This window comes from Eptatretus burgeri, chromosome 18 (assembly GCF_056783735.1).
Source record: "Eptatretus burgeri isolate ZD-2024b chromosome 18, Ebu_testis_v1, whole genome shotgun sequence".
NCBI classification, from domain to species: Eukaryota; Metazoa; Chordata; class Myxini; order Myxiniformes; family Myxinidae; genus Eptatretus; species Eptatretus burgeri.
The window spans coordinates 26948501-26961000 of record NC_140978.1 but is presented as its reverse complement, the minus strand read 5'-3'; the positions used below and the strand labels follow the sequence as shown (position 1 = coordinate 26961000).

General features: G+C 43.9%; 1 protein-coding gene across 12 annotated transcripts in view; it reads right to left on the bottom strand.

The window, feature by feature from the left end:
• The window catches only part of CACNA2D2 (calcium voltage-gated channel auxiliary subunit alpha2delta 2), a 206011-nt gene that overhangs the window by 126382 nt on the left and 67129 nt on the right, over nt 1-12500 (bottom strand). For 11 of the 12 annotated variants that reach the window (XM_085864352.1, XM_085864353.1, XM_085864355.1 and 8 more), the window contains exons 2-6: nt 11163-11244; nt 10566-10682; nt 3381-3440; nt 3032-3073; nt 2329-2352 (exon numbers count right to left, since the gene is read on the bottom strand). In XM_085864352.1, coding sequence (XP_085720478.1) covers nt 2329-2352; nt 3032-3073; nt 3381-3440; nt 10566-10682; nt 11163-11244 — 325 coding nt within the window. The remainder of the gene's footprint in view (nt 1-2328; nt 2353-3031; nt 3074-3380; nt 3441-10565; nt 10683-11162; nt 11245-12500) is intronic. The other variant, XM_085864357.1, reaches the window with a different exon arrangement.

The window sequence follows — 12500 nt, the reverse complement described above, 5'->3', positions numbered from 1 at the left end:
CAAGCTCATATTCCTTCTTTCCAGCTCCATCACCATGATACACACGAGTGCGCTGAGAAAGCTTCCGTGCCTCAAGCCAATGTTCACACTGAACTCCTCAGACATGTCAGGACCAACCAAGACTCTTCCCTTCGTTCCCTTGTACATCCCTTCCACCAACCTAACTTCTGCTTCCAGATCATCTCCCAATCATCTCAGTGTCACCATCACCATCTCTCGGGACAGTGTCGTAGACATTTCTTGGTCCACAAATCTCAATGCCATCTCACTTTGCACCTCCAACCTCTTCTCCACCAGCTGTCTCGGCACCAACATCCCATCTGACATCTCCCTACCCTTTCTAAACCCCTGCTGCTCTTTTCTGATCTCCAGCTCCACCCTCTTCCTTATCCTCCCATCCAGAATCCTCTCCAGCACCTTCATTACATGACTGAGGAGCACAAGGCCCCTGTAATCTCCAGATCTTGAACATCCCCCTTCCCCTTCCATATCAACACAATTAACCCTGTCCTCCACTCCTCTGGAATTGATATCTATCTATCTATCTATCTATCTATCTATCTATCTATCTATCTATCTATCTCTCTCTCTCTCTCTCTCTCTCTCTCTCTCTCTCTCTCTCTCTCTCTCTCTCTCTCTCTCTCTCTCTCTCTCTCTCTCTCTCTCTCTCTCTCTCTCTCTCTCTCTCTCTCTCTCTCTCTCTCTCTCTCTCCCTCTCCCTCTCCCTCTCCCTCTCTCTCTCTCTCTCTCTCTCTCTCATATGTTCAACAGTCTCTTCGTCCAACTGACTCCAACGACTCCCACTGCAATTGTCATTTCTGCACACACCTCATCGATGCCTGGTGCTCTTCCCTTATCCGTCCTCTTCAATGCCGTCTGTACTTCCTCCTCTGTGATCTCTACCAACTCCACTTTCCCCTCTACATAACAAGGTAGCTCCAGCTTGCCGTTGCTTCCCTCACGGTTCAACAGCTCTTTGAAATACCCTTCCCACACCTTCAATACCCCCTTCATGTCCTTACCATCCTCATCCCTGTCACGAGCCCAATTATATATCATCTTCCTCCCACCATCCTCTTCCAACTTCTTGTACACCTCCTCTTCCATATCATTCCTTGCCTTATCCATAGCCCTCCTTGCTGTTTTCTTCTAATGCCCATACAGATGTAGCAACCCCACATCCGGCTACCTACCCTTATCCTTGATCTTCTCTATCCTCTTCCAAACCTCCTTTTCACCAATTTCCTCCTGTACCTCCTCCGTCCACCATACCTGGTTTCGCTCCCTCGACAATGCACTCTTTCCTGACGTCCTTCTTCACCAAACTTCTGCAATTCCCCTAAACACCTCTCCGTACTTCTTCCACTCCTCCTCCAAACGTTCTGCTTCATTGCTAAGTTGCTCATACCGAGCCCTCAACCTCTCCTTGTACTCCATGATGACATTTCCCCTACACTTCCCCCACCGAACAATCTTGATGCACGCAACGCAGAGCTCTTTATAATTTAATTTATCAACAAAATATGGAATTGAAGGATAATATAATGTGCCTGAGAATCATATACAATATGGTGGGTGCTTTGTCCACTTGGGGACATGACAGCCTGCTGTCCAACCTTCACACCAGCCGGAAACGTACGGGCGGCAGGTAACTGCTACCTCGTCTTTTACCATCATACTTCCAAATTTGAGAAACAAACGCAATTACTAGAAGAGATTATTTCAGATTGAAATTCCAATAGCAAATGTAAGTGGATGCAAGAAAGGAAAATTTCCCATTTTCTCGGAGTACATGATTAATGCAGATGTTTGGCATGAGAGTTGCCTCTCAACATCAGTTGAGAGAAGCTATCGTCCCTCAGGTACTGAAATATACTGATTTGATGATTATTATGAGATTGAGAGTTATCTTCAAATTACAAAAGGTCATTTCGCAGGCAGCTTTGGATGCCTAAAGGACCATGTAGCCTTGATGTATACTCTGTGTGATGGCAAAGGCTCGTGATCTCTGAGCCAAAATAAACAGCACATTTCATGCCAAACAAGGTAACCGGCTGACTGTTGCGGCAATTCCAAAAGAGCCATGTCCAGGAACGGGGCAGCACTCAAGGCGTGGGAATCCAGGCCCGATGATAGGGAATTGCCACGTAAACCTTGCCATGTGGCCAGCAAGACAGAGAAGTGTTGGACTGGTGAGAATGCTCGAAGAGAGTCACAGCCATGTTATATTAGCTTGCAAGTGAGCTGAATGGAGACAAGTCCTTTGTGCATTCTCTCAATCGCAAACTGATGTTAGTGAAGGGGAGCAAGGTGAGGAAAGGTTCAAACCTGAAGATGAGGAAAAACTTGTGGCTAAATAAATGAGAGTAAATAGCAACAATTAAAGTAAATAATTAAAATAACAAAATCTATAAAAGTATTTAGTAAAAGGTTTGATAGGAGTATGAAAGTGTAAGGTGGAGACAAAGAGTTGTCAGGGAAGCAATGGTAGAAGAGGATGGAGATGTGGAGGTGCAGGGAGAACGTGGAGGTTGACAGAAGGAGGTGGAGGAGTGGGGGGGGGGAAGTGTAAGGTCAGGTGCGAAACGGGGAGAGGAAGTGGGGAAGAAGGAGAGGAGGTGGAGGCGAGGGGCAGAGTAGGTGGTGAAGGAGAGGAGGTGGAGAAGAGGGAAAGGTGGGGGATGGGAAGATGAGGTAAAATGAGGGGAGGAGGGGAGGGGTGGAGAGAAGGACAAGGATGTTGAGGAGAGGATGGGGAGGTTGAGAGGAGAATGAAGAGGTGAAAGGGAAGATGATGAGGTGGCAGGACAAAAAATGTGGAAGGGAGAAGGGGGAGAAGATGACAGGGAGAATGGGGAGGTGGAAAAGTACGGGCTGTTAGAATCCAATCACAACCTTGGATCTGGAGGTGGAGGGGAGGATGTGAAGTGGGATGGAGAAGAAAGGATAGGGATGTGGGAAGGTGGGGAAGAATGAAATGAGGAGGTGGAGGGGAAGTATTGATGCTGTAGCTTTTGGTGGCATTTTTTACCTTGTAGTTTTGCTTGGCATTGAAATAATAAACATCCGTTTCCTGCACACGTAAACAACATGAGAATCATGGAACACAAGGTATGTTTTCATTTGTACATTTGCAGTGCTCATACATTATCATCTGCTAAAGTAAAACAGAAACTTAAGGTTTCCGTTTCAACATTTTAACCTCATCCACCTCCGCACTATTTCTCATATGTACGTTCAAATGCTCTCTTATTGAAATCTTCAAACCACAGGCTATTCAAACACAAAGCAAATTTTGGAATGTAATAACGTGTGGGTTAAGAGCACGGGCTACACGTATGTGGGAGCGAGTACTCATCCAAAGCGCGAAGAGGAATCACCTTGATGTTGTCTTTCCATTTGTGCTGCTCCTGTAGCTCTTCGGCCGCACGTGTGAGTCTCTGCAGAACAGCAGCACCATTAAAAAGAAAGTGCAGCACGTTGGACCCAGTGTGGACCAGGCTGGTTCTACACAAAAGAGCAAATCTTAATATCTATGATGAGCTATATTCGCCTTCCGTGGACCAAACGTAATCTTGTTCAATGCAATAATAACCAGTTCATGGATATTCAACGCAACAAAACTGGTAAGAAACATCAGAGGTAGCGCACTTGCCATTGAGCAGTCGAGTCCAGGTCTGATTCCTCATCAAACTATAACCTGCCATCCTGGTGTCGTATCAATGAGTAGGCCATCCTTCATCAAGGACGCTTCGCTGGATGTCCAATCTGCTTGCAAATTTGGTGGTGGGCGTCAAAAATGCCTTTGCAAAAGAGCAGGCCATTGTGCACCGGTACCTTGGAAAATTTGAAATCCCTGCCTTGATGTGCAGGTGCACTGCATCAGCAACATGGTCACCCATAAGCAAATGCTCAACCAGTGTAACGGATTAATAGTTGCATCTCAGTCCAATGCACAGTACATGATCAAGAGAAGAACAAGAATGGCACTCGGTGGGGTACATCCATCAACCAGGTTGGACAGTTTTACGTTTTGTATCCCACGGAAAGGCCGGATCTGCATCCGGACCTCAACCAAAATCTATTCAAGTCACTACCCAACCAATCCAACAAGTTTCGTCTGAATACAACTTTTCGAGATATCGTGCTATGTATCGTTTTTGGCCCCTCAATGGTAAATAATCATTTTTTTAAATTCTAGTATCTGGATGCAGATTCGTATCTTCATCAAAATCTAATCAATTTGTCTTTGTCACACACCAAACACCTCCACCAAGTTTCGTTCGAATCCGTCCATAATGTTTTGAGATATCATGCAAACAGAGTCAAACAGACGAACAAACAGGCTGAATCCATAACCTCCGTCCAACTTCGGTGGCAAACATAACTATGCATTAAACTACTCCTGTGAAGCCAGAGATCTACAACAACAAAAAAAAGGAGCCTGTCCATAAGCCTCGAATTTTAAGCGTCCTTGCTTAACATTCAGCATTTAAAAGGTTAAGAGCACGGACCATCCCCATAGGCTGGCATCCATGGCGAGAAGAAAATTCATCCTGAGGAATGCCCCGCTGAGTACGGTAAGAAAGGTGGTGCCATTGTTGTGGCATCATTGGTATCCAGTGTGCTCCGGGAAGTGACGGCACAGTGGCTGTTTGTTTCCCCCCAAGCTCAGTGGCTGTTTGCCTCGTATAACAGTCCTGTGTTGCGTTTTGTGTATCTGTCTGCGTGCGTGCGTAAGTGCGTGCGTGCGTGCGCACGTGCGTAAGTGCGTGCGTGCGCGCGTGCGTAAGTGCGTGCGTGTCGGCTCAACTACGAGCCTTAGGTCCTGTAAAAAAAAAAAATATATATATATATATATATATATATATATATATATATATATATATATATATATATATTATAAAACCAAGATCTCAAATGAAGCAATGATAGTTAACTCGCCCGACTTGTGAAAAACCACATCCCAAACTGGGCTTGTGAGCTGGACGCTCGGCCTGATGAAGTGGGGACTTGATTCAAGTACCTTTTTGTTCAACAACAAGTAATTTTCACACAAGTATAATACGAGATCCTTGAGAAGGGACTTCAATGCAGCAGGAAGCCATTAGATTCTCAAGCCTGACACCATGGTTTAAAAACACAACGATAAAAATGGTTGGAGTTATTCGCCGTGAAGGGTCGATTACAAGGTGCTGATATCTCAGGCGTTACCCTCTGTTGGAGCAATAGGGAGCAATGATTGCCAACGTATGGTTGCTTGTCCGTGCTCTTGTTAAAATCGTTTTTAAATGCTGAGCATTAATCAATGAAGCAGCACAGACCTTATTTAAAGCACGAGTCACATTTGCTCTCTGGCGAGGATACGGTGGCCGTACCCCCCCCCCACCCTGAATTGACAGAAACGTGCGGCGGCCGCAGAGTTTCTGAGGTGGCCTCAGGGTGGCCCTGCGCCGTATGGCTATCTTTTACAGGCCGTAGGGGTCTCCGTGGAATTAAAGCGCGGAGTTATAACTTTTTTCATTTCTAGGTTGGCCGTAGCAATTCGACAAGCCATAGCCATGACGTAGATGTGTTCCACATCGACCGTACGTAGGGTGTACGGTGGGCTTGCGTTATTCGTGCGTTTTCCGTAGGCTCTTATCAATGAAAAATGAATTTTGCTAACCCCCAAAAAATTACGGCGGCCGCACTATTTCCACGTTCGCCTTAGGGCCCCCCTGCGGTCGCCTTGCGGGCACCTTGAGGCTACCTTGCGTCTGCCTTGACAATTCTATGGCCGCCGCAGGGACGCCCTAAGGTCACCGTGCGACATCAAAACAAAGACCATACGGCACCCCCACGTTTTCGGTCTCCAGAATTTCTAAATACCCCGTGCGGCCACCCAAAAAATAAAAACATATGTGACTGCTACATTGTGTGACCGTGGAAATACTGCAGCCACCCTATAATTGCTCGTGGCCATAGATTTTTTAGACCCTACGGCCACGGAGCCAAATGTGACTGAAGCATAAGTCTTTGGTGTGACTCGGTCGGGTTTCGAAACGCCGACAACCCAGACCCAGAATGGACCCTCTTAACCACGACGCCACCGAGTCCGGTATCCTCCTGCGCTTAATAGTGCCTTCCAGTGGTACTATGCATTGGCAAGGGAAATAGGTAATGTGGAAGGACAGTGTGGCCTGGAGGTTGGACCGTGCTGTCAGATAGCCAAGTGGGTTACCATGTTCAAAGCCTTTATTTGTGAGGGGCCTTTCAAAGGTTTGAGCAATGGGATATTCTTTGGCACCTGAATGCTGTGGGGTTTTTTATTTCCCTTATTATAAACTGTCATAGTATGGTTTGTTGTTTCAGAATAGAAGTTTGCTGCATTATTATACAATTATGGATCTTACTAAAATTGAGAATCGAGGTCTCATCAAATTGTAATGCAAAGAAGGTGCTCGGTCCAACGAAATTCATGCACACAAGGTGACTGTGTATGGTGAAGGTGAAGCCCCCTATTGAACAGGGGTGAAATGGGTGGGGGGGGGCTAGCTTTACATGTGAACCTCCTCTGTTGGCTCCTGGTCCATTGTGTTCTCGAGCTCCTCCACAAGTCTAGACTCTGGATATGAAAAACGGTTAATCTCGATTGGACTATTGTGAGCATCTCATTCCTGGAACGTTTTGAACAGCCCTTGGAAATACTTTCACATCTGGACTCCAGTGCTCGTGGGACACTGTTGTGCCACATATTGTACAGCGATGCATTTTCCTCTTCATGTTCGGCTAATCCACCACCCTGTTTCACTAAACACTCAATTATTCTTGTCCTGATGCAATCCACATTCACCGCACACCTTCGTTCTTACTTCACCCGTGAAACACCAAGTTCACTACCCATATGTTCACTACCCCCAACTTTGGATTACTGGATCTAACTCGAGCCAGCGCATCTTCCATTCAAGGTAACCGACAAGGAACTCTGACCATAATGACACGTTGGTTTACCTCCTCTGAAAACTTTGTAACACAACTTTCATATAAATAACCTGCACTGTACCTTGTGCTAGTGTTATCCTACACATGTTTCATGGCTCCTGTTTTGTCTCCAGGTCATTAATGAATGTAGATCATTTTGAATTAACGTTCATACATGACAAGCCATGCAACAGTGGGTGCAGCGAGCTGCTGTAACTTTCCACAACAGCCAGGGCAACACAATCAAATTTGAGTCGAAAAGTGCAACGGTGTGTGGTGATGAGTGCCGAGACCTCTGGGAAATCAATGGAAACAGGAGAGAAATAAAAAAAAGATCAAAGTCGGACATTGCATTTATATTGCTCCTGTGGCCAAGCCAAGCTGAAGCCAGACAGGCAAGCGGATCAATCCCTACTGTTCAGAACGGATCATAAGATTCATCGGTAGATCCGGTGCAGCTTTGATTGAGAAATGCAGACATCAGTACAATGCCTATAAATCGCATGATGATGGCAAGATCGACCGGACCATGAATAATAACTCTTCGTCTCTTGTTATCATTCCAGGCTTCCTTGGTACCTCCGAGACATCATGGATCGAGACTTGACCATGGTACCTCCGAAACATCATGGATCGAGACTTGACCGTGGTACCTCCGAGACATCATGGATCGAGACTTGTTGCTGCATGAGTACTGTAGCAGTCTTCACTGTTCACAATTTCGACGGTTGGGTTCAAAATATAACAAAATACTCACTGCAGAGCATACATGAGGAAAATAAAGGACAAATGAGAAAAGGAAGCGACAAGGCATGATGCCAGCAGAGAGCGACGTGCGCACAAAACAGTGCACAACATTGCGACACCGGTCAATACGTGTTACAATGTCAACCTTGCTGTGCACCCATAACACACTCGGAATCGCAAGGAACTTTTGAATTATAAAACTGGAAGAGAAATTTATCTTATTCAGTCAAACCCTTCACATGTTTAATGAATGGTAAATTATTGAATTATATAATAATAAAAAAAATTAAGACATTAAAAACATAACTAAAAGAAACTACTGGAATAATGTTAGGAACTTGGCAGCAAACAGATCCAGCTTCCTCCACAAAGCCAGGCCATTCCTCATGTGCAAATCAGTTCCCCACGGCATACTAGGCAATTGACGCAAGATGTCGTGGAGATACCCGCTTGGGCTTGAGCCTCCATATGCCATCTGGCACTTCTTGACTCTGTGGAGGCCAAAACCCTGAGGATCCTCAGCCTCTCCAAACAACAGGTGGGGTGCAGGGTTTGCTACTCTTCCACTGCACACTTTTAAACTCTTGGTTTACTACCAGCATTCTTCCAGTCTCACATCAAGAGGAACCTTCTTCCAAGAACTTTCAAACACATTCCTTCAGCAAATTGCTCCTCATCGACCTCCCTAAATCCTCAATTTCTGCTCTTATTTACTCCTTCGGTCCCCTTCTTCTCCCATCTGATGAGCTTTCCCAGCTTCTCCCCAGTCTGGGTCTTCATCTCGTATTGAACACTGAGATTTCATTTCTCAAATCAAAAATGCGACAAAAAACCGATTTCATCGATCGCTTGGAGGAGGACATCTAACCATAATGTTGTGTCAAAACATTTTTTTACTCTATATCCATCTCTGCCATAATCTGCAAGAAATGACTCTGTATATTTGTTTGCAGCCTTCCCATCTTCTCTCTCTATCGAGTGCAGCCTGTGGCTGCTGGTTGCATCATTGGTTGGGACGTGGCTATGCCGCTGATGCAGTGTCCCCCTCACCAGTACACTGGTGCTCATTTTGCCGACCTCGGAAGGATGACAGGCTGAGTCAACCTCCTGGTTTATTTGAATTCAGCGGCTAATGGGGCTTGAACTCAGGACCCTAGGATCCCAAGCCGCCACCCAAACCACTAAGCCAACACCAGGCTTTCCCATCTCCTGCGTCACCTGATGTCCAGCTCTTCCCTGAGCCTCAACACCTGTATACAAAAACATAAATAACGATATCAACGAGTCTCATGTCTGAAATTAGAAGCATCATGTAATGTGGAGCAGCCATGCTTAGAACGGGACACAAAACGAAGTTGACAAATAACCCAAGATGGAGATAAGATACATTGCTTGCAGAAAGTATTCACACCCCTCGACTTTCATCACATTTTGTGTTACAGTCTGATTTTAAAATGGATTAAATATAAAATTTTTGTGACCGATCCACACAAACGACCCCAGAATGACAATTTTTATTTTTTTTACAAGTTAATGAAAAATGAAAAGCTGAAATTTATTGCATCAATAAGTATTTAACCCCTTGAGTCAATACTTTGTAGAAGCATCTTTGGCAGCGATTACAGCTTCGAGTCTTCTTTGGGTATGTCTGCATCAGCTTTACACATCTGGATTTGGAGAATTTCTCCCATTCTTCCTTGCTGATTTGATCAAGCTCCGTCATGTTGGATGGGGAGCGTCGGTGAACAGCAATCTTCAACTCTTTCTACAGATTCTCAATGGGATTCTCGTGTGGGCTTTGGTTGGCCAACTCAAGGACGTTCACGTTCTTGTTCTGAAGCCATTCCAATGTTGCTTTGGCTGTATGTTTGGGGTCATTGTTCTGTTGGAACATAAATCTTTGCCACAGTCAAAGGTCTTTCGCACTCTGAAACAGTCTCCCAGTCTCCCGGTCACTGCCGCTGAAAAGCATCCTCATAGCATGATGCTGTCACACCAGCGTGGAACCTCAGATTGAAAGGTGTGTTTCTTTCCAAGTCATGTCCATCAATTGAATTGGCCACAGATGGACTCCAATCAAGTTGTGAAGACATCTCAAGGATGATCAAAGGAAATTGGATGCACCTGAGCTCAATTTGGAGTGTCATAGCAAACGGATTGAATACTTAATACATTTCAGTTTTTCATTTTCAATACATTTGTAAAAAATTCTCAAAACAAGTTTTCACTTTGTCATTATGAGGTATTTTGTGTCGATCGGTGTCAATTTTTAAAAAAATTTTAATCCATTTTAAATTCAGGCCGTAATATAACAAAATGTGGAAAAGTTGAGGATTGTGAATCCTTTCTGAAGGTATTTTGATGAAAGCAAACACAGAGCCATAATCTAGAACGGCAATCAGTAGAGTCAGGCTGAACAGTTGATGTTTTGCATCCCACTGATAGGCTGGATCTGGATATGAATATTCACCAAAATTAAACGAATTCGTCCATGTCACACATCCACCAAGTTTTGTCTGAATCCATTAACAACTTTTTGAGATATCATGCTATATATCGTTTTTGGCCCTATTCCTCTATGGTGAAGAATCACTTACAAAATTAATACAATATTCTATCCTGATCCGGATCCAGATCTTCACAAAATCGAATCAATTTGTCCTTGTCACACACCCAACCTGTCCACCAAGTTTCGTTCAAATCCGTCCATAGCTATTTGAGATAACCTGCTCCCAGACAGACTGATAAATAAGCAGACAGAGAAGCAAACAGACAGACAGATAGATAAACAGGAGTGAAAACATAATGTCTGTCCATCTTCGGTGGCAGAGGTAATGAAAGGATGAAACAGGTACCTCCAAGGCAGCCTCCTTTTTACGCAGCATGTTCTCAATGGCATGCGCAGCCTTGTCGACGAGCATCTTGGCGTTGTTCTCCTCCAAAGTGAACCGGTACTTCTTTTCCTTGTACAGCTGCAGCAAAAATACACAACTCTTATGCAAACAATCACAAACCATACTGTATGGTACACTCATCAACGCGGCAATTCAATGCAATGGTGAGTCAGGCCACGGGTACTGCTGTCTATATATTTTACCTCCCTTGCATTCCGCACATACAGTCCTTGCCTAAGACATGACTGTTGTCCCACGAATTATAGGTATACGAGATTTTTATTGGGTGCGTCTGCTAATCTCAGAAAATGCAAAGGAAAAATTGTTTCATTTCCCAACGTGGTAGTTACACATACAGTAGGTGACAAGAATAACTCATGTTTGAGGACATTATGACACAATACTTTATGAATGTCTCGACATGGCGGCAACAACGTCTGCAATTGGTAAAATGAGGTGCTGTACCACTCCACGAATGAAAAGCCAAAAACAATAGGAGCCAAATGGGTTATCGAATTTCATTGTTTCACATTGAAAGCCAAAACGGTTTCAACATACCTGCTTCAACGTGTCCAGGCCGATGTCCTTTCTCATCATTTTATCGAGCTCATTCCCGATCTGTTTTGCCCAGAACTGCACACTGAGAAAAAGGAAATAACCCGTCACAAGGACCTGGAAGCACAACCCAATACTTAATACCCGAGTATGGCATTGTTCCATCATGAACGCACCAGCTAAGTCTCGTGTTGGCTTAACGGTTCGGGTGGCTGGTTTAAGATCGAAGGGTCTCGAGTTCAAACCCCTCACAAATTTCATTGAATTACCACCAGGTGTGTTGACTCAGCCTGTCATCCTTGTGAGGTCGGCGAAATGAGTATCAGCATGCTGGTAACAGGGGGCTTTGCATCAGCGGCACAGGCACACCCCTAGAAAATGATGCAGCCATCGGCTGCATACGGATAAATAAATAACTAGTCAACTCAAGGGATTTGAAATCAATAAGCATCGTTATGAGAATATCGTGAAATCACTCCGGCAAAAAAGTCAGATAGAACATGATGCCTTTGGCTTCCATTTTAATATATGATTAGCAGGTCAAAGGTGTTTTATTGCCCATCAAAACAAACACTATAGTTTTGAGAGATTTTTTGCTCAGTTTAATGGAATAATTATTAATAGAATAGATGAAATGTGGAAAAAGATATTAAGCAAAAAGAATGGCATTCAGGGCCTGTTTCATTCTGCAGGATTGGAATCCTTGAGGGAGGTCACAATGTTGTCAGGTTTTCTGTTTCCTGTTTTGGATGTACAGATGAGTCCTGCCCAATGCTTCCAAAGCTAGGTCGCCCACCATGTTTAGCTTCGTACTTCTTGGGTCAAGGCCATCCTGCCAGTATATATATATATATATATATATATATATATATATATATATATATATATATATATATATATATATATATATATATATATATATATATATATATATATATATATATATATATATATATATATATATATATATATACACAGCTCTGCAAAAAAATAAGAGACCACTCCCAAAAAAATTTCAATCAGCAAATCTACATGTATGGCAGCCATTCCATTCCAGTGTCTGTTGAATTCCAACACAGGCACACCTCATTCTACTTAGTGAGGTACTGATGAGGTGATCACCTGAACCGAATCTTATTTAACAAGGAAAAGTATAAAAACCACTGCTGTGGTCATCACTATCCTCTTGCAATAGGATCAGCTGGATGGCAAAAACAGTGCTAGTAGTACCTCAATAGTAATTGGAATCAAAAAATAACTATTGACCATGCCAAAAGAGTTGAAAAGAAAAGTTTTGAGTGAGGAAAAGAAGGGTTCAATTCTGGCTTTACTGGCAGAGGG